Raw genomic sequence first — 27,428 nt, forward strand, 5'->3', positions numbered from 1 at the left:
TAAAAAAAAAATTATTCATAGTTGTATTTCATGATGTACAGTACACATTAATCTGTAAAGAGAACACAGCTTAAACACTTGCTAGCTGTTAACATAGGATTCCATTCATTATGCTAAGCTAAGCTAGCGGCAACCCTGCCAAACGAAAACAATGCATGCACTGAGACAAATGCATTTGCCCACATATCTAAATGTAGGAAAGAAGTTCAATAAGCCTTATTTCTAAAAACGGTGGGAGTGTTCCTTTAAAGATAATAAAGTTTAAAATGTTACAGAAAGCATGAAAGCATGAAGTTCGACTCTACATAAAATCCCCTTTTGTCTGGTAACATTTAACAAACTAGAAAAAAAAAAACTTTATAACAATGTTAGGGCATAATGTTCCAACAATGTTATCACAAAAAATTTGTTTGTAAAGTACATTATTGTATCTTTTAGGAGAACATTCTAGAAACGTTTTAAGACTTTGGGGTAGACAATGTTCTAAAAATATTATCACTTAACATTTTAACAAGGATATTCCCAAACCATTTTATAGAACATTATCACACCTCTTAGGAGAACATTGTGTGAAGTACAATAACATTTACCACTTTATAAAATGTTAGAGGATAATGTTCTAAAATTTTTATTTGTAAACATTTAAGGAATATCACAAAACATTTATAATGTTTTTATAGAATGTTATCCTAACTTTCAAAAGAACATTCTAAGAACAAAAATAAAACATACAACATAAAACTTTATAAAAACGTTAGGGAATAATTTTATAAGAATGTTACCACTAAAACATTTTTACAATGTTTTTAGAAGAATGTTCTCCTAACTTTGAAAAGAACATTCTGGGAACAAAAATAAAACTACCCGCTGAAAACTTTATAAAAACGTTAGGGAATAATTTTATAAGAATGTTACCACTAAAACATTTTTACTATGTTTTTAGAAGAATGTTCTCCTAACTTTGAAAAGAACATTCTGGGAACAAAAATAAAACTACCCGCTGAAAACTTTATAAAAACGTTAGGGAATAATGTTATAAGAATGTTACCACTAAAACATTTTTACAATGTTTTTAGAAGAATGTTCTCCTAACTTTGAAAAGAACATTCTGGGAACAAAAATAAAACTACCCGCTGAAAACATTTATAGAACAATACATGGTAATGTTCTCAGAACATTCTGATAACAAAAAATTTCTAGCTGGGCTGGCTGAAACCTCATTTAGACTTTGTGATGCAAGGATATACAGGCATTAGAAGGGATAGACAGACAGGTAATGGTGGAGGGGTGGCAACATTTATTAAAAATGAAATTACATATAGAATATTAGAAATAAATGAAGAATATGAATCAATTACAGTAGAGATATTTTTAAGGAAACATAGTGTTAAAGTAATTAATTTTTATAATCCTTGCAATAGGTTAAGTATTGAAGTGTTAGGAAACATAATCGATATGGGGATTAAAAAAGTAATATGGTGTGGGGATTTTAATGCATATAATACTTTATGGGGAAGTGGTAATACTGATCACAATGGTAAAGTAATAGAAGAAATGATGGATTTAAAGGGTTTGGTATGCATGAATGATGGTAGAGCTAAAAGAATTGATGTAACTCGGGGTATTTGCTCACATATAGATTTAACACTGGTGTCAGAATGTTTAGCAGGGATGTGAGATTGGGATGTTTGGGAGGACTCTACAATAGGAAGTGATCATTATGCTATTAGTTGTAAAATAGGAGTGGAGGTTAGTGAAATTATAGAGGATAAGATGTGTAGATGGAAATTTAAAAAAGCAAATTGGGAGGCATTTAAATATGTTAGTGAAGTAAAGTTACAAAAGTTGTTTTTTAATGAGGAATTGGACAGTGTAGAAATGCATAATGAGAAATGATGTCAAATTCTGTATAGTACAGCTGAACAAATTCTTGGTAGAAGCAAAGGAATAAAAAGAAATAAGTCAGTTCCATGGTGGACCGAGTTATGTAGTGAAGCAATTAAAGCTAGAAATAAGGCTTTTAAAAAGGTTAGAAAGAAGTATAAATTTGATGACCTAATTCTATATAAAAAAACACAAGCCAATGTGAGAAGGGTTATAAGAGCTGCTAAAAAGAATTACTGGAGAAGCTATTGTGATTCTATAGGGGAGAAAGTAGATGTCAGTGAAGTATGGGTATGATCAGAAAGATGGGGGGTTTAAAAAGAAACTTTGGTCTACCTGTTTTGAATAATGAGGATAGAATTGCTGTGACTAATGTAGAAAAGGCAGAAATGTTAGCAGAGGTGTTTGTTAAGGTACACAGTAATGATGACATATCAGAAGAAATGAAAATAAATAGAGAGCAAAGTATAAAGGAACATCCAAATATTATGATGGAGAAAGAGACGTCCAATGATAATTTTGATGTGGAATTTTCATTGTATGAGTTAAAGAGAGCAGTTGGGGGAGTTAAGCAAACATCACCAGGAAAGGATGAGATATGCTATACGATGATACAAAATGTATCTGATGTGTCTTTGAATTATATATTGCGTCTTTTTAATAAAGTCTGGAGAACAGGGAGACTTCCTATATCGTGGAAACATGGGGTTATTATTCCTATATTAAAGCCAGCTAAGAACAAGCATAATGCTACAAATGATAGACCTATAGCGTTAACGTCGAGTTTGTGTAAAATAATGGAACGTATGATTGTGTTCAGATTGAGCTATTTATTAGAAAGGAAAGGAATTATTTCACCTCATTAAAGTGGATTTCGGAAAGGACGCAGTACTTTGGATGCTGTCATATGTTTAGAGACGGATATAAGAAAGGCTCAAGTCAATAAGGAGGTGGTAATAGGTATATTTTTTGACATTGAAAAAGCTTATGACATGCTTTGGAAGGAAGGGCTATTAATAAAGTTAGAACAATTAGGGATAGAAGGAAGAATGTTTAACTGGGCAAAAATTTTTTTGCTGAATAGAACAGTCCAGGTAAGGGTTGGAACATCATGTTCTAGAATATATCGAATAGATAATGGTACTCCACAAGGAAGTGTGTGCAGTCCAATATTGTTTAATATAATGATAAATGATGTATTTCAAAATGTCAAATTAGATATAGGAAGATCTCTTTATGCTGATGATGGAGCAATATGGAAGAGGGGGAGAAATGTATCATATGTAACACAAATCATTCAAACAGAGGTTAATGACGTGGAAAAATGGGCCAATAAATGGAGTTTTAGATTATCAATTGCTAAAACCCAACTAGTCTGCTTTACGAAGAGAAATAATATCCCTGAAATAAAAGTGAAGCTGTATGATTAGGTTCTGGAACAAGTTAAAGTTATTAGATATTTAGGGATATGGATGGATTCTAGATTGAATTTTAATACACATGTACAGAAATTGTTAGAAAAATGCAAAAAGGGTATTCATGTATTAAGATGTTTATCAGGGATGGAATGGGGAGCTGGTCGAAAGTCGATACAATATTGTGCCTTGATCAGGTCAGTAATCGATTATGGATGTATTATTTATGGATCTGCATCAAAATCGCTTATTAAAAAAGTTGAATCAATTCAGGCACAATCATTAAGAATATGTTGTGGGGCTTTTAGAACATCTCCTATAGCAGCGTTACAGGTTGAGGCAGGAGAAATGCCCATACATATATGTAATTGAAATTATCAATGAATTATTGGATTAATATTAAAGGGCATTCAGAGACACACTTATTCAAAGAAATATTAAAAGAGTGCTGGGAGTATGGAAATGATAGTATTAGTTTTGGTTGGACAGCAAACAAAGATGCTTTGACATTCCAGTTAGTCCCTATTTCAAATATTCCTCCTTGGTTGCTTCCTACACCTCAAGTCGATTTTTGTCTTCAATATAAACTCAAGAATGAAAAATCCATACCTAAGGAGGTTGTTGTAAAAGAGTATTTGGAACAAGCATGCTCCTCAATGCTCCATATATAAACAGATGGGTCAAAGGATCCTACAACAGGATACACAGCGGCAGCTGTATACATTCAGAGATTCCAGGTCAACATTCAGAAAAGAATAACTAATTATGCATCTGTTTTTACAACTGAGTTGATAGCAATTCTATTGGCGATTCAATGGGTGGAGGATGTAAAGCCAATATTTGTTCAGACTCTCTGTCAGCATTAAATAGTTTAATATCTGGGCAGTCAACAACTAGAACAGAATTAATATTTGAGATTCTAATACATTTACTAAGAATACAGGAAATGGGTATAGTCCTGAAGTTCATATGGGTACCTGCACATGTGGGAGTACATGGGAAGGAAATAGTTGACAAACTGGCAAAACAGGCATTACAACATAAGAATATTGAAGTACAAATTCCACTAAGTAGAGTTGAAATAAAAGGAAGAATTAAAGAATACATGAATAAAAAGTGGCAAGAAGAGTGGGACAGGGAAATAAAAGGCATACATCTTTACAATATTCAAAAACGAGTTGGCAAAGGGAAAGAGTGTTTTAATAGTAGGAAAGAAGATATCATCATTTCACGACTCCGAATAGGACATTCTGGATTAAATCATTCATTGTTTATAATAGGGAAACACCAAACTGGATTGTGTACCTCATGCAGTGAAGTAGAGACTATTGAACATGTACTTTTACATTGTGTAGCATTTAGCAGGGAAAGAGAAGAGTTTATTAATAAATTGAAAGATTTAGGATTAGTAAATTTCAGTATATCAAATCTATTAAGTTGTGCTTCAGGAGAATCAAGGATACAGAGGAAATACTTAGTTATCTCAAAAAAACAGGATTGGATAGCAGAATTTAAAATTTATATATGGCATAAATATTATTTATTTAATAACTTTTTTTTTGTTTTTTTGTTATTTAAGTCCCTGTTTGATGCTTCACACTCCAGTCCAGTTGGTGGCGGTAATACACCATAAGTTGGATTGTCAACCGCCATTAAACAATACAAGAAGAAGAAGAAGAATTAAACCGAAAGCAGTCGTGGATCAAAAAAATAAAAAATGCCTCTGAAAATTATCTCGGAAGATACAAAATCATCAATTGCTCCACATGTGACAGTAAGTTGACTAAGTTGATTTTTCTTCATAGCTGTATCGGTAGAGTATTCGCGTTTAAACAGACCGTATGAAGAACACAACACTTGATAAAGTTACTTTCGTGATGGCCTAACGTACTTTACGTCAAAGGTAACACTCATGGCCGAAAATGGTTAAATGTACACTTTTTCCTTCTTTAATTTGGAGAATTTTAGTAATAATGTTAATATAAATGTTAATATTGAAACGATGTTGGACTTTGGTTGACTTTAAACCATATTTAATAATCTATTGTGTAGTGTGTGTGACGCAGTAAGTCTGGGGAAAGGAAGTGAATCTTCAGTGTCAGGATAACCACATAAACATAAAAATAACATGTTTGCTTAATCGGAAAAGTGTGAAAAACACTAGCAAGAGTTCAGCAGTGTCATTAAAGTAAAGATGAATACAGCGACCTGCGATTGAAAATGTGGCCTACATGATCTACAAACCAACATTATTTACAGTAACTGGAGAAAAACTGTTAATGTGTTAAACTGAATTAAATGACATTTTAAATAAAATGTTTCAAAATGCAGTTGTGTATTCTGTATGTTTTCTGTGTCCACATACAGGCTTGAAATCAAGTCTCACATCGAGGAGGAGCAAACTTCCTGTAAAATGAGTGTGTGTGAGGAGAGAGAGGAGGAGAACCGTACCTCTAAAATGAGTGTGTGTGAGGAGAGAGAGGAGGAGGAGGCGATTGTTCACACTCAGAGAGCAGCATCTCCAGTGTCCAGCTGTGTGTCCATGAAGAGTAACAACTCCATGTTTCTGCCTCCTGCGTTCAGTGATGGACCATCTTCAGTGTCCAGCTGTGTGTCCATGAAGAGTAACAACTCCATGTTTCTGCCTCCTGCGTTCAGTGATGGACCATCTTCAGTGTCCAGCTGTGTGTCTATGAAGAGTAACAACTCCATGTTTCTGCCTCCTGCGTTCAGTGATGGACCATCTTCAGTGTCCAGCTGTGTGTCCATGAAGAGTAACAACTCTATGTTTCTGCCTCCTGCGTTCAGTGATGGACCATCTTCAGTGTCCAGCTGTGTGTCCATGAAGAGTAACAACTCCATGTTTCTGCCTCCTGCGTTCAGTGATAGACCATCTTCAGTGTCCAGCTGTGTGTCTATGAAGAGTAACAACTCTATGTTTCTGCCTCCTGGGTTCAGTGATGGACCATCTTCAGTGTCCAGCTGTGTGTCCATGAAGAGTAACAACTCCATGTTTCTGCCTCCTGCGTTCAGTGATAGACCATCTTCAGTGTCCAGCTGTGTGTCCATGAAGAGTAACAACTCTATGTTTCTGCCTCCTGCGTTCAGTGATGGACCATCTTCAGTGTCCAGCTGTGTGTCCATGAAGAGTAACAACTCTATGTTTCTGCCTCCTGCGTTCAGTGATAGACCATCTTCAGTGTCCAGCTGTGTGTCCATGAAGAGTAACAACTCTATGTTTCTGCCTCCTGCGTTCAGTGATGGACCATCTTCAGTGTCCAGCTGTGTGTCCATGAAGAGTAACAACTCCATGTTTCTGCCTCCTGCGTTCAGTGATAGACCATCTTCAGTGTCCAGCTGTGTGTCTATGAAGAGTAACAACTCTATGTTTCTGCCTCCTGGGTTCAGTGATAGACCATCTTCAGTGTCCAGCTGTGTGTCCATGAAGAGTAACATCTCCATGTTTCTGCCTCCTGCGTTCAGTGATGGACCATCTTCAGTGTCCAGCTGTGTGTCCATGAAGAGTAACAACTCTATGTTTCTGCCTCCTGGGTTCAGTGATAGACCATCTTCAGTGTCCAGCTGTGTGTCCATGAAGAGTAACATCTCCATGTTTCTGCCTCCTGCGTTCAGTGATAGACCATCTTCAGTGTCCAGCTGTGTGTCTATGAAGAGTAACAACTCTATGTTTCTGCCTCCTGGGTTCAGTGATGGACCATCTTCAGTGTCCAGCTGTGTGTCTATGAAGAGTAACAACTCTATGTTTCTGCCTCCTGGGTTCAGTGATGGACCATCTTCAGTGTCCAGCTGTGTGTCCATGAAGAGTAACAACTCTATGTTTCTGCCTCCTGCGTTCAGTGATAGACCATCTTCAGTGTCCAGCTGTGTGTCTATGAAGAGTAACAACTCCATGTTTCTGCCTCCTGCGTTCAGTGATGGAGCTGCTGTGACCTTTGACCCTGTGTGAGTATCATGTTGTTTAGGGCTGGCCCAGATTCTGTTACGCCTGTTTCACACATACTCCGTCTGCAGTGTGTATGCGGTGCATATTTTTTTCCGTACCCATGTTAATGGATTACAGAGTTCACACTGCACGAGGATGCTGTCCGTCAGTCCGTTCCAGGAGCATTGCATCTGCAGCAGTGCGATGATCGTTTTCGTACCGAGTCTATTTTTTGCTGTGCTGCACTGCTGCAGTAAAGTGATAGAACATTGTTCGCATTAAAATAAACATGTACTGGCGCAAAAATCTGTTAACATCACCACAGATGCATATAATTTAAAATATACTCTTGTTTCAAAGTCAACACATGGCTTTTTTCTTAAGTAAAGCAAGGAAAAGACACCTTAACTGGCATCTAGGTTATAAAAAAGTGCCATAAAAGACTTACAGAGTCCTCGTGCTAGCTGGTCAACAACAATAAACATGCCGAGGAAGATTAAGATATTGCGCTATTCCTGGTTGTGGAAGAGCACAGTCGCTGCATAAGCTTCCTTCGCATCCTAATATTAGGAATGAGTGGTTGAACTTTATTTTTAATGAAGTTCCAGCTCACGTGGGGAACACATGTTCATTTCACTGCGGAGTCGTTTGTAAACAAATTTCCGGTCAGTGCTGAATTTGCACAGATATCATTGACAAGTTAATTCGCTCAACCTCGGTTGTTTGGAGATATTTTGGTGATCCCATCCGACATAAAACAGCGACGTACGTGGACTGCATGCTTATCATAGGTTCACGTTTACCACACGGAATTTCATTATTAAATGATCGTGCTTCTTCTAAGTTCTTCCATATTACATTGAGCCCAACACAGAGGTAAAGCTACATTAACTACATTCACACACAGGCTTATCACCTTGTTAGTTGCGGTGGGTGACATACAACAAGCTAACGCTTGTTATAACAAACTATAATCACTAAAACATCGGACTTGTACATGATCACTATCATAATTGTTTGTCTTTAGTTATGTATTAATGACTCAGCATCGCCTGTATCAAAAGAGAAATAATGTCATCCGATGTTTAAAATGAATAAAATAGACTAGACAGCCCTTACTGGAGATCCACAAATACTGAACTTTGAGGTGTGTCGCATGCGCGCGCGCGTGTGTGTGTCGGTGAGATGCACGCACGTGTGTGTGTGTGTGTGTGTGTGTGTGTGTGTGTGTGCGTCGGTGAGATGCGTGCGCACGTGTTTGTGTGTGTGTCAGAGAGAGAGAGAGAGAGAGAGAGAGAGAGAGAGAGAGATGCACAGAGATGCACAACAAAAGAAAGATGCAAAACAAAAACCATTTTGTTTTTGCCCGTTTGCATTTTTAATGTTTTACTTACACAATAAGTAATGATATTATTGATATACAGTGTAGAGTAAAAAAATGCTGATCACAATTAAGATTTTAATAAATAAATCTACCTTAGTTTTAATAAATTGTTGACCTGTTTGGGAAGTGTTTGTCATGTTTTGACAATAAAGGATAGTTTAAAACCACAGCTGTCTGTTTTCTACATCTTTCACTCAGGAGCAAAAATATGCCTTTAAACTGTGAAGAAATAAAGATTTTACATTTATCGTGATATTTATCGATATCAAATGATATGGAAAATGATATCGTGATATTTTTTTTGGGCCATATCGCCCAGCCCTATTGGAAGTGCATTTTTAACAGTAATGTAAACAATGTATCTCCTGACATTTTAAGTTGAACTTCAGAACTATTTTCTGAAAAAAGATTTTCTTAAAATAATGCCTTTCTAATGTCTTAATGTCTTTCTTGAATTCAATTAACATAAAACATAAAAAAAATATATATATAATATCAAGACTTGACTTGACATATTTAACTGTTAACACTGTAGTGGCAAAACTTACTATTTAATAATCTAACCATGCCAAACCATGCCTAATGTGGGATCAATATTATGGATTTAATTTTGTTTTAAGGTTACATACTCACATTTGTATTTGTTTAAATCTCATTTTGCAGTAATAATGAATATTCTGTTCCATGATCATGAATAGTGTGATGCAAGAAATTTTAACTAGCTTAACAGATGTAACATACCTGCACTATGGCATCTGGAAGGCCTGTCATCCTGGAGAGGGCATCTTTCACAGCCAGGGTCTTCTGCATCAACACTTCAAGTGTGGGCAGTAAAGTCCCATAAGGACAGTCACCTTGTAAAATGTGCAGTGCTGCAGTCAGAGGCTTCATGGCGGTGGAGGAGGAACTGGTACTCTTTGTCTTTGAAGCATTTAACTTCCAACTTGGTGCACAGAGTATTCAGCTAATGGGGATTTCTGGGGATCATGGGGATTTCTGCAATTCTCTTTATAGCATCAAAAAGATAATTCCACCTTGTGGATCTTGGTACCAGGAGCTTTATTTTGCTGACTTCCTCCACTGTTTCTGATGCAAGGGTAGATCTTGATTTGGTCCAAAGAGCTGTGCATTTTGCTGTGCTGCTCCTATACACAGCCATGCACTCTGCATTGGAAGTTAAATATTTCTCCACATCATTTGTGGAAATTAAGTTGATGGTGTGTGAAGCACACCTGTGGTGCGGGGGAAGAGACAGCTGGCTATCACTTTCTGACAGATCTAAAAAAGTGACATTCATATGTGGGGCAGGGCTCTCCCTCCTCCATCTCATCATTGGACTCTGTGACAGGCTGATAAACTTTAAACGCCTTGACAAAGTTGGATCCATTATCAGTCACTGTTGCAAATACTTTGTTGAGTAGTCCAAATGAAGAGTAAATGTTTTCGATTTCTGCACCAATAACATCATACATGTGTCTATCACGAATTCTCCTACATGCTAATGCTGCCTTGTTGCGCTCTAATGTGGATCTACTGATCCAGTGGAGCGTTACTCCCATAAAACTTCTGTTGTTAGCGGTCCAAATATCTGCGGTAGTTGACACAAAGTCGACCTCATTCAGCGCAGCCTTCAGATTACCCTTCATCACTGGAGCTTGTCATTGACAGTATAGGGATCTTGTTTATTATGGCACGAAATGAGGGTGAGTCAGCTGTGTTTAAGGGCAGCATTTCCTCTACAACATACTGCCTCACCAAACTTCAACTCTCCCCCACTTACAGGTTTTGCACTGAAGTCCAGCTTTTGTTGTTTGGGTGGTAGGGACCTATTTGATGTTGTGTTTTTGTAGCTAGATAACACTTTATTGCTATCAGCACAGAGTAGAGTGTACAATGAACCTTAGCATTGCCATCCTTAGCTGACACAAACTCAAAATAGTGACTGTATTTCCAGCTGGAAAACGTGCACCTCTCTACTCCCTCCATTGTTGTTTACGTTTGTGTCACTGAGTGATATATTACACGTGATGTGAACTGTCCTCGTGCTGAAAACGTGACTTGTCGCACACGTAACTTCATTCCCCAAGACGCAAGAAGAAAGCAAAAATATGTTTTTATTAATGAGAATTACAAAAATAGTAACGCACAGTGACTTGGATAAGTCATTTTAATCTGATTACTAGTTTGGAAATTGTAACGCGTTAGATTACTCGTTACTAAAAAAAGTGGTCAGATTAGAGTAACGCGTTATTAATAGGGGTGTAAGAAAATATCGATACACGTGAATATCGCGATATTATGTTTGGCGATATTGTATCGATTCTCAAAAACGCTGTATCGATATTTATATATTTATTTATTTACATCCAAGATTCGTGGCTTTGTGTTCGGTTTAAACCACAGACTGTATAACACCCAACCGCTAGATGGCAGTGTTATCTCAGAACGTATAACTGACGCGGAGCCGGAGAAGCGCAAGGTGAAAGTGCTAGTGTTTACATTAGCAAACCCAGCTCTCAAGACGATAGAATTATTCCGCTCTTGCAGTATACAGAGCTGAAGTGTGGACTCATGTTGGCTTCAGCTATAAAGAAGCCACTAAGGAAATCGACAAGAATCATTTTGTTTGCAAAATAGGCCAAGTTATAATCTAATACTCGGGAAACACATTGAAACAGAGAGCTCGCTTAACATCCTGATGTCACCCGCGCTGCTGAGAAGCGTTTCGATAAAATGTCCTGCACGTTTTCCTCTCAGTAACAAAATAAACACACGCCAAAACTGACAGCGGTGGCAGGAGAACGAAAGATAATAGCGATGTGGATATGGATGCACCAGCTCTGCAGCTCAGTAACGTTACTTGAAACAGCACTTTATACAATAGACTGCTTTATAGAAAACAGCTTTAGGGTCCGATCACACAGAACGCGTTTTTCAGGTTCGAAAACGCGAGGCGCACTGCACTCCCTTTTTTGGTCGGCGTTTTCTCATTCAAAAATGAGCAGTGCACTTCAATGTTTCTAGGCAACCCCCGAATCACCTGTACTGTCAGTCAAATCAATGTAACGGTCAACACAACGGAAGGTCCGCCGCTTCATTCATTCGATTGGACAACAGAACATAAGCGCGATGATGTTGCATGCTTTTCCGCTCAGAGTTGACTTTTTTTCCACTTCATGCGCTCGGAGCGCTCCTTCAGAAACGCGAGGCGCCCAGGGCGCATAAGCAGCGCGCATAACGCTCTCTGCCAACCGAAATCCATTCAAAAAAGGCTTCTCGCTGCAAAAACACGTTCTGTGTGATCGGGGCTACTGTGTTAAATATAAAACAGTCATTCAGTCATGAAATGGACTGCACTTTCTGTTGTTAAATAGCCACTGCTATACTGTGAACCTTTAAAACATATACACAAAGAATCCTGCAGTCACTTTACATTTCCCTTAATTTAGATTGCACATTGCATATGATTAGTGTTATAAATGATACTGTATTAATTAAATAAAATACTTTGTCTCGTGTTTTAGGCTTATGGTTGTGTTCTTTATTCTTTTAAATTATAAAAAACAAAAACACACAAAAAGAAATATCGCAATATATTGCCTCTCTTACAATATCGCAATATATTGCAATATATTGCCTCTCTTACAATATCGCAATACATTGCAATATATCGTATCGTAACCCCTGTATCGTGATACGTATTGTATCGCCAGATTCTTGGCAATACACAGCCCTAGTTATTAAGTAACGTGTTACTGGCATCACTGATTGCTATAGATCTCATTATATTCCTTTCTTGATCGGTTGTCTGTCTCTCAAGTTGACATTTGAAGGGCAGCGTGCGCACGTGTGTGTGTGTGTGTGTTTGTGTGTGTGTGTGTGTGTGTGTGTGTGCGCGGTTCTCGCTTATATCGTCTGATCTTGCGGGCTATGTGTAGTATAATAGTCCAATCAATCGTGGGTCGATGAGAAATAAATCATTGTGTTTGTTTGATAAATACATTTACGAGCCCTGTGATCGAGACAATCATTCCGGTTGCCGCTTCTCCGTCAATCTCTCTTCTCCCTCGTGAAGCTCATTAAATATGCAAATCTTATCCAATCCTAGCCATGGGCGTTTACTTCCAAGTCTCCAGTGCGTCACGCCCACCAAAACCCAGCGTTTTGGAGAGATCCTCAAAACCAGTGTAGAAAATAGCCTATTACTTATTAGTTATGATGTTTTTAAATATAAAAAACCACACAAACGTCATTAGTTGACCTCAGACAACAGTATAACATTTTTAAAAAGCCAGTTCATGACACCTTTAACATGTAATCAAAACAGTAGTTTCGAAATCAGACTACATATTCAGCTTGCAGCAGTTCGTAGCTCAGTACACATTCTGCTACAGCGTTTCTCGAGTCAGGACCGGGTTGCAGCGGTTCTCGGATTACCTGTACAGAATCGAGAACCATTTCTATCGGACATGTTCGATCTTTCGGACATGTTCGATTCTGAGTAACGATGAGCTGAGATACTAAGCATGCGTGTTAGCGTTGTCTTGAACCGAACTGTTTCTCTCGGAGTGGGACAGATGCTGTTTCTCTCGGACAGCTGATGTTGATAATATGAGCACAGGTGGACCGAGGATTTGTGTAAGTTTGTTATGTCAATGTCAGTTTATTTAATCTGTGTAAAACATCAGTGTTTGCACGACAGTGGCTGTATTGAGTGCTTTTGCAAAACATAAATGAGAAAACGTGTCCAAGATGATGATGACAATTATTACTATAAGTAATGATTACAAAAACATTATGAATGTGTTTTTATCTTTCAGGGATAGAAATGACGTCATTTCGTAAGAGACCGGTGATCTGTTTTTTTTACTGTCCGAAAGAACCAGTTTGTTCAAAAGAACCAAACTTCCCATCACTACCCTAGATGTGATATTATATTGGTTCACCCTAAAAAACTACAACCCTGGCAATAACACACACACACACACACACACACACACACACACACACACACACACACACACACACACACACGCACACACACACGCACACACACACACTAGGCATGTGCCGATATCAATTTTTCATGTTGCGATTAATTGATGAAGTTTTATCACGATATGCGATATTATCACGATATTGAAATAAGTTGCAAAAAAAGTGTTGCCATAGCATAACAGCTTTAAGAACTATTTTTGTAAGAACAAAAATAACTGAATGTTTAAATACAATAATGCACCAAAAATATATACAGCTCTGGAAAAAAAATTAAGAGACCCCTCATTGAGAAATCAATGTTAAGTGGTCTCTTGATTTTTTTCAGAACTGTTAAAGTACAATTTTCAAACAGATTAAAGTGCAAAAGAATTAGGCTATAAAGAACAACAGGTAGGCTTACAAATTACAATAAGGTCTCATTATTTAATGCATTCACTAAGATTGAGCAACAGCTACATTTGGTACAGAAAGTATAATGTTTTTGTTAATGTTAGTTAAGAAATACCGATCATTGTTAGTTTTATCTTAGGTCCATTAAAAAAGTTATTTTGATTTTAATGTTATTAAACAGTAACTAAGAAATTAACATAGAATTATGAATTCTTTATAAGTATTTTTCATTGTCAGTTTGGTAATAATTAGGGGTGTCCATGGTTAATCGATTAACCGGTTAACCGTTAAAAAATGCGTAACCGAGTGAAACATTTTGCTCGGTTAAGTGGAGTCAATGACGTGCTTTGAATTTAGTTGTAATATATTTTTGCACCACTAGAGACCGCCAGAGCGCTCTCAGACATTTGTAATATCCACAAGAAGAAGTCATGACCAGCTTAGTTTCTAAGCGGGCAAAGAAAAAGTAGAGCGTGGTGGGAGCACTTTAAAATTGAGAGTGACGGGGCAAAATGTAAGTATTGCAATGCAGTGCTTACCGCATTTTTCAGGCTATAAGTCGCTCCGGAGAATAAGTCGCATCAGTCAAAAAATGCGTCATGAAGAGGAAAATAACATAAGTCGCACTGGACTATAATGCATTAGGGCAGAAGCAGAGCGGGAGACGCGCGCGCTGTGCATAACGGAGCAGAAGAAAGAAAGTTTGAAGTGAGAAACTTGTGAATGACTAGAGAAAAGCAGACGTTACTTTAACTGTAATGAAGAAAACAAAAAAAAGCTAATCGCGGACTGAAAGCAAGATGGCCAGAGCTGAAGGAACGAGTCCACAGATGCTTGAACGCTCTGCCGGGAGAGGCTCAGCCGCGCGAGTCAAACGCTGTGTCTGTGTGAATCATTCTCGGCTGCATATTTTACTACATGCCCTAATCATGCAGGCGCCCTCGTGGCCACTCGCATTGCTCGTGAACTGGAGCGCATCTCATCCTAATTTAACGAAACTCAGCGTACGCCTCACAGACATGAAATATATCTTAAGAAAGCTTGAAATGTCTTTTAACAATTTAAAACGAAAAGAAATAGGCTACTCTCTGATTATGTAATCCATGATGTGCATTTCTCTCTATAGGCGCGTTCACTACGGACATGGTGGTCGTCAAATTAATAAGCTAAAAATAACCCTGACGCACACTATGGTTAACCGAGTATTAACCGCTAAGGGCCTCGGTTAACGGTTAATGAAAAACTTGAAAACGTGCAGCCCTAGTAATAATGAATTAACATGTTAACTAATGAAGTCGTATGTCTCAACGTTTTACTGAACAATAACAAATAATCAGAACAGTTCTAATGATTAGGGCATGTTGTAGTCCAGATTAAAACATAAAAATATTTAAGTTTGAAAATAAATAGCCTATTAAGTCTTTAAGTATTAAGTATTTGGTGCTGTGATGAACAACATTGAGATTACAAAAACGAATGGCTGTTTTAAAAACTACACACTTTTTTGTTTTTTTGCTGGTTTCCGGGGTAACCGGCTGAATTCTGCAGTTCATCAGCGCCCTCTGCTGTCACTGAGCGGCACTTCAGCAGCGCGTCTCCTTCACCGGTTCAGTCATGTGCAAACGCACGTTGGGCTTGTTTATATCTGAGCGCGTGTCCCTTTGACGCAGAATACAGCAGTGTTGAGCATTTATACGGTTGATGGGCAAATTATTCTTGAGTGCATTATAAAAAAAATGATAAATTGTTAATAAATTATTATTTACGATATTTTAAAGTGCCCACGATAACAATATCGTGCATATTCATTATCGTGATAAATCGCATTATCCAAAATCGACACATGTCTAACACACACACACACACACACACACACACACACACACACACACACACACACACACACGTGTGTGTATGTTTGCACAAAGAGTTGTTAAAATTAAAGAATAAGAAGGCTATATAAAATATGTATCCAAATTGAATATATTTATAGATGATAGTATTGTAGTCCAGATAACTAGTTAGTCTCATTTGCCTCTTACTGGCACCCTTATTTTTGAACGGGAAAGTTACATAATGAGATACATAATCAGTTACATATCCAAACTTAAATGTTGCTGCCCTTGATGTACTGCACTGCATTTATTTGTATTTTCTATTAATATTAAACCTGTGCTTGGTCTTCCTAAAACTGTCCCTAAAACTAAAAAAGTCAAAGTGATAAACCCAACCCAGTTGTCTTTTAAATTTGTCCCAAACAATCAATATGCTCTGGGAGATTGTTTAGGTGCAGTTGACATTGAAACTTCATTTAAAAACATGAAGGCTTTTAATTTTGATGTCAACGAGAGGGAGAAAGAATAGCACATATCAAGAATGGAATATAATGAGATTGATCGGCCTGCCGGGCTTTGCGAGCGATAGCCCATCCGTGTCCAGCGTGCTAAAGTTATGCTCTGTTAGACACGTACACATAAGCAAAACGATCTATAACAATGCAATACTATTACATATAAAAACACATTTTACTCACGTAAGTGTGTTGCACCATTCCTGTCGGATCCAAATCCAGCATCGACCGGAGATTAGTTTACAAACGATCCCGCAGTGAACGGAAGTAAACATGTCTACCCCACGTGAGCTGGAACTTGATTAAAAATGAAGTTCAACCACTCATTCCTAATATTAGGATCCCAAGGAAGCTTATGCAGCGACTGTGCTCTTCCACAACCAGGAATAGCGCAATATCTTAATCTTCCTCTGCATGTTTATTGTTGTTGATCAGCTAGCACCAGCCCTCCATGAGTCGGTGGGCTGGGCTCTGGATTAGATGTGCTGTAGAAGCGGTGTTTCGTCGCGCACTGACGTCAGTAGAAGCACACGATCGTTTTCTGGGCCTGGTGTCTATAAAAGCTTTTCTTTGACTAACAAGGAAGTTTCAGCTCTGAAACTTACAGGATATTCTTATATTACCACGACATTTTATATATTAAAAGCTCAAGGGAAAGTTGATTCCTCAATTCATCACCCCTTTAAGCAATTAAGATGATGCATGTGTTTATCCAGTCTAGTGCGTCTCTCCCCAATTTTCCCAACAAAAATCCCTCTCAGAAAATACATAAAACTGATATTACTGAGCTATATGCGTTTAAAGGTAGCCTATTAAAAAGGTATAATGGCGTTGCTCAGTTCAGCATGTTGGGAAATCACCAATCGGGCATTTTGTCCTGTGTCAGAAAAAGGGGTTGAAAGGGCTATAAGTGGTGGACTAAAACAGAAGATTAGCCAACTTATTTTTAGCTTTCCTCGTGCTGTGTAGAAATAATGTTGAATCATCCATTCCTCTGTTGAGCTGCTTTCTTTTTCGCCTCGGACACGACCTGCGGAGCTGAATGTGCGTCACTGGCTGCACTTATGCTGGTACGCAGAGGATCCTCCTTGCCAATGGATTTCATAGTAAATTGTGTCTAGTACTATATAAATAAAGGTTTAATTGGCATCTTTATTTCAAACGACCCAACCGACCGTGACCCGAATATCATTACAAATATTTTTGGATGACCAGCTCATTTTGGATCAACCAAATCACTGGTTTAAACAACCATGTTGAATGATTCTTTTTTAAAAATTAGATTTTAAAACTGTGAATCCCGCGATATCCGCGACTGATCTCGCAGGTGTCTAATCCACTATGAGAAGAGAGAATTGTCCAATTTGCTTGTACTTTTTTCACTCCTTCCTTCATTTCAGCCGAGGCAAACTGCATCTGAAACAAGCCTATTTATTTTTAATGTGTGACGTAATGCGTTGCTGAACTGAATTTGTGGGTTCTGTCATGCCGCTTCACTCGTGTTGCAAGCAAGGGGATAATCCTCCTTCTGCTTTTATTGGAGCGGCCATTGCTAATCAAGCCATCACCAGCTGTTGGCATCCCATTGACTCCCATTCATTTTGGCGTCACTTTGACAGTGACAGGCGTTTAAAGACTCCATTTGTCCATTGTTTATTTCTAAATAAACACGACAGTGTATAAAATGCTCCATTACCTTGTATCTGTAGGAGCTGTTTTTGTAAAAATAGGCTAATGATTTTGTCATAACCCCGAGACTCTCTGTCGCACAGTAGAGAAATTACCGTACAGACCCGTATAGGAGGAGAAGCTCGCAGGCAAATGATCCTGGCGTTCATTTTTAAAATAAATAAATACTATGCAAAATAACAAAATAAGTAATCAGAATACTTACCAAAAGTTGCTCCTGCTCACACTCTCCGTCTCTGCAAGATTCAGATTTAACTTTGCACAACTACTAGAAGACTTACAGCTGTCAGACAGGTTGCTCACATCACATCTACGTCCTCAAGCTCAGTCTGGGCCTGCGCCGTACGCTCAGCCATCAGGAAGTGACTGCTTCTAATTGACTTCCCTTTTGTCCGCCGAAGTTTATGGGTCGCTGTGTCCATTTCTTTTACTGTCTATGGTTGCAAGCAGCAAAAGTTGAAGATTTCTTAACTTTTCAAGCGCCAACACAGGAATCATCCAATCAGATCACCCTATGAAAATACCCTAGAGCAGACGTGTGATTGGCTGTTGTCACTATGAGGGTCGCATCAGCACACAGCTTCAGCCACGCTCTCCGTCAAGCGTCAACTCCAACGCCCATTGCAGCGTCATAGCAACAGGTCTGGAAGATCAAACCTGCGCCGGAGCTTATTTCATGTTAACAGGATTAGATCGCATCTTTTAAGTGCAGGTGATGCTTAAAATCTCTCCCAACCACTGCTACTTCATTACAAGAGTTTGTTATTGAACCAGGGGCAGAAATATTTTTTAATTATAAAAAATACAATAGTATATAGTTATACAATAGTAATAATATAATAATGTTGTGTATAGTACTATAGACACAGCTTATTGATGGAGAGATTTATTTATGATGTAATAATTACTTTATAATTTTCCTGGAGTTATTCTGAGCCCTGCATTCATTTGAGTGATGGCAGATATTATGGGATGGCTTGATGCAGCGCATGAGATGCAGATAATTTAATCTTGACCCTTAAAGGGTTAGTTCACCCCAAAATTTAAATTCTGTCATTAATTACTTATCCTCATGTCATTGGACACCCATCAGACCTCCGTTCATCTTTAGACACAGATGAAGATATTAGTGTTGAAGTCCGATGGCTCAGAAAGGCCTTCATTGACACCAATGTCATTTCCTCTCTCAAGACCCATAAAGGCACTAAAGACGTCGTTACAAAGCCCATCTCACTACAGCGGCTCTACAATCATTTCATGAAGCGACGAGAATAGTTTGTGTGCACAAAAAAATAACAACTTAAATACGGTATTGATGGGCCGATTTCAAAACAGTTTCGAACCGTTATGAATCAGCATATTGATTCATGATTCGGATCGCGTGTCAAACTGCTGAAATCACGTGACTTTGGCGATCCAAATCAATAATCAATACGCATTATATGATGTCACTACGTTGTCTTGCCGCCAGCCAATCGCTGTATTGCTGATCGTGGTTTCGAGTATCGATCATCTGCCCTCTTCAGTGAACACAAGAACGAGCAGTGATCTCAGATAACTTAATCCAGATATTTTAATCAAATCCACAAATTCGTTTGAAGAACCAAATTAGCCAGAGATCAGTTATCAGGATTAAAAGATCTGGGATCTGTCAAATCATCTCAGGTGTATTAAAGGAGGTACAAAGAACGGACCCCTGAAGTGAAAGCAAGCAATGAAAAAAGTAAAAAAAAAAAAAAGTCAGAGAAGCTCAAGTTAAGATAATACATTAGCTATAAATAAATATGCTTTAGATAATACGTCAATATGTAAATACTTGTTTAAAATAATCAATTCAGCAATGTTTGCACTATTTTCTGTTTATTTTGATAAAGGAAATGCATTTGTTTAATAAATATACTGTCATTTAAAATGTTTCTTGTGAAAATGAAAAACATAAAATATAAATAAATATATATATTTGAAGGAGATTTAATATTTATATCTCTTTTATTATATGATTAATGTCATATTTTAAATATGATGGTTTCATTATAAATATAGTGGTTATCTCTAAGGTGGAAACCCAATGCAATAACTAATATTAAACATCTGAATCTAATCTTCAAAGTCAGCGTCTGTTTATTATCATGGTAATTATTGTGTCTTTAGCCCAAACAGCAAGTGCGCCTTTTACCCCAAATACTTTTACATGTCCTTCTGTTATTGAAAAAAAAAAATCATTAAGAAAACCGTCGTCTCATAATATAGACAATCATTTTAGCAAATAATTTAAATTTATTGAAGCCGACAAATATTCTGAAATATTTCTGTTTTTTTTTTCTCAGTATCAACGACAGGAAAAGAAAGAGAGCAGCTTCTCCAGTGTCCGACTGTTTGTCCATAAGGAGTAACAACCCCACGCATGAGCACCCACAATTCAGTGCTGGAGCAGTGACCTTTGACCCTGTGTGAGTATCATGTAGGGTGAGAGACACAAGAACACTGAACGCACAAAGTTAAAACTCTTTAACAAGTACAAGTAGCAAGTGAAAGTTGTGATGCATAGAAAGAAATCGATTAAAAATGAAAAAAATGAAAACATGCCATATATTTAAAAATAAACGTATATCGGTAATTCATCCATTTGATGAATGGATTGGGGGGGGGGGGTGTTAAAAAACTCTGGTTAATAAACTCTGATTATAGTTTCACCAACAGTAATTCTGGATTGTCTCCACCAAACAGTAAATATTTTTATTTGTTTATTTGAATAGGGACAAGTATGTCACATAAACACGTTACATACTACAACATTTTAGCCGAAGCTAATTCTCAATGTCCGTCCCTAGTGAGCCTTTACAAAATTAAACAATACACAGTATAATTAAACATAATAATACAATATAAAACAATATCAGCCAAGCTGACAATCAGTGGTCACATATTTGACTTCTGATTAAAGTGTCTTTGAGTTTGTTTAAAAATGACCCAGTTTGACTCTCCTTTAAGTTCAGTAGTCAAATAATTCCAATATGAGCTAAGTAAATCAATGAACAATGAGCGCAGGTGAGCCGTGTTTCTTCTGGCTGCGCATCTTTTAATGTCTGTGGTATCTGCCACTACAACACATTTCTCCCTGAGACCAGAGTTCGGCGCTGCGCCTTCCCTGGCAGAGTTCTGGCGAGATCACTGCAGGTTAGGTTTAGTTGGTTTACAGGGTTTTTCCTGCATAGAGAATTACGAGGCCGCCGCCTCCGTCTGTCGACAAAACTCAGACAGGCAGACAATTGCTCAGATTCAGCCTGTCGTGATAATCAGACATATATATCGTCACAGGATACTTCAGCGATCACTCTTATATTATGATTTGCTGGTACAAAGTCATCTAAAGCCGTTCCATAGCTGAATGTGTGGGACAAGGATATTATTATTTCCATCGTTAAATTAAAGTTGACGGAAACTCGTCTTCCCTCCGCTGCAGCTGTCAGTCATCATCTCCGTTCAGCATTCAAACTGTGCATCGCGATCGGTTACGACAATCAGCAGGTAAAACTCCCCAAGATCATATATTCCCATTATAATCCTTGATCCTTGGGTTTGCGCAGGGCTGGACTGGTAATCTGGCATACCGGGCAATTTCCCGGTGGGCAGACGCACTTTGGGGCCAATAGGTGTTTTTTGTGTGTGTGTGTGTGTGTGTGTGTGTGTGTGTGTGTGTGTGTGTGTGTGTGTGTGTGTGTGTGTGTGTGTGTGTGTGTGTGTGTGTGTGTGTGTGTGTGTGTGTGTGTGTGTGTGTGTGTGTGTGTGTCAACTTGCAGTGACAGCTGCGCATTGGTTGTCTTCTGAATTGACAGGCCAAAATGAGAGAGACCTCCCCTCCATATTAGCCGCTTTTTTCTATTTATTAATTTATTATTTGAGCGCATGGAACTGCAAAGGCGAATATCCGCACAGCACAGCCGCTGACGAATGTACGCTGCGTTTAAATACTGCTCTATAGGTCAACCCCGCCCTTACTCTTAAGCTGCTGACTTCTCTCTATTCCTTAGTAAAAGTTGCTCTCAGCTGCTTTGTGAATATGTTTTAAGAGAAAACTCTTAGCTAAGAACTTTTACTGCCATTTAGGAGAACTCAATTTAGGAATACAATCAGAGCTGTATTAATAAATGTCCTGGTTAATCCAAGCATTATAATGGCAGTAAATGGCTGCCCAAAATTTGAAGCCAAAAGAGTGCATCTATTCATTATAAAAGTAATCCACATGGCTCTGGGGGGTTAATAAAGTCCTTCTGAAGTGAATCGATAGGTTTATGTAAGAAAATTATCCATATTTAACGCGTTATAAAGAAAATAACTCGTTTCCGGCGCAACGATGACGTCGGACATAGCGTAAAAAAAGCATAACTGCCACAGCGTTGACGGCGGACGCAGCGTAAGAAACATAATGATGGGACGATGACGTCGGGCGTTGCACAAGCGTTTTGAATCACGAGAGGATATTTTTCTTACACAAACCCATCGATTTAATTCAGAAGGCCTTTATTATTCCCCCGGAGCCGTGTGGAGCACTTTTAAAATGGATGGATGCACTTTTTTGGGCTACAAATTTTGGGCTGCCATTCACTGCCATTATAAAGCTTGGACGAGCCAGGACACGTATTAATATAACTCTGATTGTATTCATCTGAAAGAAGAATGTCATTTACACCTAAGAGGACTTGAGGGGGGAGTAAATCAGAGTGAACGATTCCTTTAAGCTTGAGCTGAGATTGGTTTATTATGTGTCAAACAAGCTTTTGCTGTGCTCAATGTATATGTGAATGAAAGCCTAAATTAAAAGTTTTGAAGACTAGATTTTCAATGGACAGACACAAATGTAAGAATTTCAAAAATAAAAAGTAATCATTCTGATGATGAATAAAATTCTTATGTGTTTGGAACAATATGAGGGTTAGTAATTTATGAATCACTTGAATTATTAGGGTAATTTAACTCACAATTAAGCAACATTTATGGGCATTTTTTTTATGATTCATGACCAGACTTATTTCAACCACTGCAAATCTAGCATTGCCAATTACCTTACACCTTTACAAACCCAAGGCAACTTCAGGATAACTGCCAGTGAAAATATAACACACGAAATGTTTCTGTTTATATTAGGAAAGCCGACTATTTCCACAACTTTCAAGACTTGACCAGTATTCTCCTGAAGCAATACAACATGACTTTGAACGATATACAGACTGGACTTTGGACTTTAAGCTTTAAAAAAAAAAATCATATTGCTTCAGAAGACTTACAAGTTGTGCTAAAAGACATTTATGGTCATAATTACGTTTGCAAAAATAGCAGTTCATTCAAAAATTAAAATTGAAGAACAAACTTATATTTGTGTGAACGTTATTTGCATTTGCACAGTAACGTTACAAAATCTCATTGATTTGTTCAATGTTAATTCTAACCGACTTACTCATAGTATTGTAGCCATGTTGCTGCCATTGCACCTTCGTCTTTGCTCTGAAAAGATTTAAAAGCATGGCAACAATGTGTTAGTGTGAGTTTCAAATGAGAAAAAGTCATGAGGAACAAATAACAGCTTAAAATGTTATCTAACATTAGCAAAACAGGATCTAAAATGCTCCTCAAGTCACCTTTGTTCACCCCGGAGCTTCAGCTGCTTTAGTCAAATTAACTAGCATCACATATGATAGAGGAAACTCAAATTCGATTAACAATACATTTAAAATGGTTGTAAAATAAGGAATGCGTGAGTTTGCATTAACGTTACCTTTTGCTTTAACATAGTTACCGTCACTGTGGCACGAGAGACGTGGAAAGATGGCCAGCTGTCTCAAAAGCCAGCGTTTATCTGTCCGACTGTGAGAAAGCACAAACATATATTTTTTAATTCCCCGCTGACAAACTGCGGTGTAAAACAGCATAATTAACTCCAAACGTTTACATTACCGTTGATAACACTGGTGCAATAGCGCGTTTGCTCCTAATGTTAGATTGTTTGCTGGCTAACTTTACACACAACATTACTGAGCTGGTTAATCTTCGATAAACATAAAAGAGGTACGAGAATAACACGGAACACGTTCAAACATGAGCGAAATATGAATAAATAAGTTTGAAACGCTTACCTGTTGTTTTTCTTGACTGTAGCGCAGCCGTCCTGCTGTGACTGGACTGAAGGAAATGGCACTGTTTTTGTTGCCTCGGAAACTCACTGGGGTGATACTTATGACATGACTAAATGTAATGACTTTAAAAGAGCTTAATGTAAGACTGTAGGCTTAATATGAGGTAGATTAATGTATATACTATTGTTTATTTGTTTATTTTATCAGCTTTTAGTTATTTAATTAGCCATAGATGTAAAATACTAGATTAAATAAATATCTGTAACTTAAACCATTAGAGTTACAACGTTTTAGTAACTTATTTAGATTGAGGTTTGCTTACAATAATATGTTTTTGAGTTAACATTACACATATTTGTTAAGTTTAATTAACTTTTTTGGTAACATTAAGTAAAATGAACTTTTCATTTAATGAATTTCCCTGTTAGGTTTTACAGTGTAGGTTTTTTGTTGATAAATCTGCTCATTGCGACTCATTTTGCCAGAACGGGTCACACATGTTGATTGCACAACTGCAAGACTGATCAAACTGGACACTGAGAGCGAATACTAAACAACTTTTAAATATCAGGATTGATATCAGATGATAGATATAACAAGAAATCAGTGACCAGTGTAAAATCTTGTGATTTTTTTTTTTTTTTTTTTTTTTTTTTTTAAATTTCTAAAGGAAATATTCTTTAGACACAAAATCTTCTCTGAGTTCTCACATGACTCACTTGTGGTAAAATAGAGATTTAATGTGAAATTAGGAAATGCAGAAAGAAACACACAACCTTGAGGATCTCCATGTGTTATTTTAGGAAGTCAGTTGGCCACGATAGATAGAAATCTGTCTGAAAGAGCAAACACTTATTTCTACATGTGGTTTTATCTTCCTATTACACATATTTAAATATTTTCTTTATTTTCACAAAGGTTTTGTGTCTCTGTTCATCTTAATGTGTTTTCAGTGGTGTGAGAGCTGAGCAGATCAGAGATGTGTCCTGTCTCAGCACATCCTCCTCCTGTCAGAAACACATCAGTCCTCATGACACAGAAGCAGCCCTGCAGCTCGACTCTCACCAACCAGTACTTGATGATCTGCAGAGAGTCAAAGACCAGCACAAAACCAGCATGAAGAGCAGATATGAGAGCGTATTTGAGGGAATCAAACTACAAGAGAATCAGACGCTCCTGAACAGGATTTACACACAGCTGTACATCATAGAGGGAGAGAGTGAAGGAGTGAATGAAGAACATGAGGTTCTACAGATGGAGAAAAGCTACAAGACTCTCCAAGACACTCCGATCAACTGCAATGACATCTTTAATCCTTCACCTGAACTAGGATATGAGGAGAAGAGAAGAGAGAAGAAAGACAAAATCAAGACTGTTCTTACTAAAGGCATCGCTGGAATCGGGAAAACCGTCTCTGTGCAGAAGTTCATTCTGGACTGGGCCGAGGGAAAAGCCAATCAGGATGTAGATTTCATGTTTGTGCTTCCATTCAGAGAGCTAAACTTGATTAAAGATCATCAGTACAGTCTTCACAGACTTCTGCTGGACTTTCATCCTGAACTTAAAGATCTGGACTCAAAGATTTATGATGAATGTACAGTTGTATTCATCTTTGATGGTCTGGATGAAAGCAGAATTACACTGATGTTTTCAGACAGTGAGAAAGTTCATGATGTGACTGAGACTTCATCAGTGGGTGTGTTGATGTCAAACCTCATGAAAGGAGATCTGCTTCTCTCTGCTCTCCTCTGGATCACCACCAGACCAGCAGCAGCCAATCAGATCCCCTCTAACTACATCAACCGTGTGACAGAAATTCAGGGATTCAATGACCCTCAGAAGGAGGAATATTTCAGGAAGAGAATCAGTGATGAGCATCAAGCCAGCAGAATCATCTCACACATCAGAAGAGCAAGAAGCCTCCACATCATGTGCCACATACCCGTCTTCTGCTGGATCTCAGCCACTGTGCTTCAAAACATCCTGAATCAAGATTTCAGTGCAGAAATCCCTCAAACTCTGACTGAGATGTACATCCACTTCCTGCTCATTCAAACTAGTATGAGGAACCAGAAGTATGAAGAGAGAGATCCGGTGAAACTCCTGCAGTCCAACAGAGACGTGATTGTGAAACTTGCTGAACTGGCTTTCACTCAGCTGATGAAGGGCAATGTGATGTTTTATGAGGAGGACCTGAGAGAGAGCGGCATAGACGTCACTGACGCCTCAGTGTATTCTGGGATCTGCACTGAGATCTTTAGGGAGGAATCTGTGATTTATCACAGGAAGGTTTACAGCTTTGTACATCTGAGCTTTCAGGAGTTTTTTGCAGCACTGTATGTGTTTATCTGCTATTTACACAAGAACAGTGACGTTCTGAAAATGTTCCTGTCAGGGAAGTCCAGAACTCAGTGTGGAAATGTTCCTCTGGATGTGTTTCTGAAGGGAGCAATGAATAAAGCCTTGAAGAGTAAAAATGGACACCTGGATCTTTTGCTTCGATTCCTTCATGGCATCTCACTGGAGTCCAATCAGAGACTCTTACAGGATGTGCTGATTCACACAGAGAGCAACCCAGAGAGCATCAAGAAAATAATCCACAATCTCAAACGAGGTCAAAAAAACAACGTCAGTCCTGAAAGATGGATGAATCTGTCACACTGCTTGATTGAGATGAAGGATAATTCTGTTGTTGAAAAAATGCAGGAATTTTTACAATCTGGAACAAAAGACAAACGTCTTTCTCTTGCACAATGTTCAACTTTGGCAAACATGATCCTGATGTCAGAGGAGGTGATGGATGAGTTTGACCCTAAAAAGTACAAGATCACATCATCACAAGAGGGTCAAATGAGACTGTTACCTGCTGTGAGAAACTGCAGAAAGGCTTTGTGAGTATGAAATATGTACATAATGCCCCCCATGTAGTCTAATAGGGTTTTCCTCTGATAAATCTACTGTAATGACAAAAACATTTGAATTGTATTTCATTTATTTTTGTTTTAGAAATTAGGAGTGTCCACAGATTAAAACAAATAACTAAAATAAGTAGATTTAAAACCATTGTACTACTTAAAGCTACTGGTGGCCACACCAGATACTTGTTGCTACTTTTGATATTGACATTATTCCATTTTATAATCATCTTCAGTCTTTAAGTGAATTTTGCTGATTGAAGACCAGAATGTTAATCAATATGATATTTCATGGTAATGTTGGTAACCTAAGGAGTATTCTCTTTGTT

The 27,428-nt window shown here is 37.9% G+C and overlaps 2 protein-coding genes across 2 annotated transcripts in view; both read left to right on the plus strand.

Annotated features, from left to right (window-relative positions):
* Positions 1–27,428, plus strand: part of LOC137046630 (NACHT, LRR and PYD domains-containing protein 12-like) — a 340,026-nt gene that overhangs the window by 225,910 nt on the left and 86,688 nt on the right. The window lies entirely within an intron of this gene.
* LOC137046725 (protein NLRC3-like) lies at positions 7,175–27,079 on the plus strand. The gene is made up of 3 exons (XM_067424101.1): positions 7,175–7,262; positions 20,381–20,503; positions 25,138–27,079. Exons 1-3 carry the CDS (start codon positions 7,192–7,194, stop codon positions 27,077–27,079), a joined length of 2,136 nt encoding a protein of 711 aa, XP_067280202.1. The 5' UTR covers positions 7,175–7,191.

Source organism: Pseudorasbora parva, chromosome 2 (assembly GCF_024679245.1).
Source record: "Pseudorasbora parva isolate DD20220531a chromosome 2, ASM2467924v1, whole genome shotgun sequence".
In the NCBI taxonomy this organism is placed as follows: Eukaryota; Metazoa; Chordata; class Actinopteri; order Cypriniformes; family Gobionidae; genus Pseudorasbora; species Pseudorasbora parva.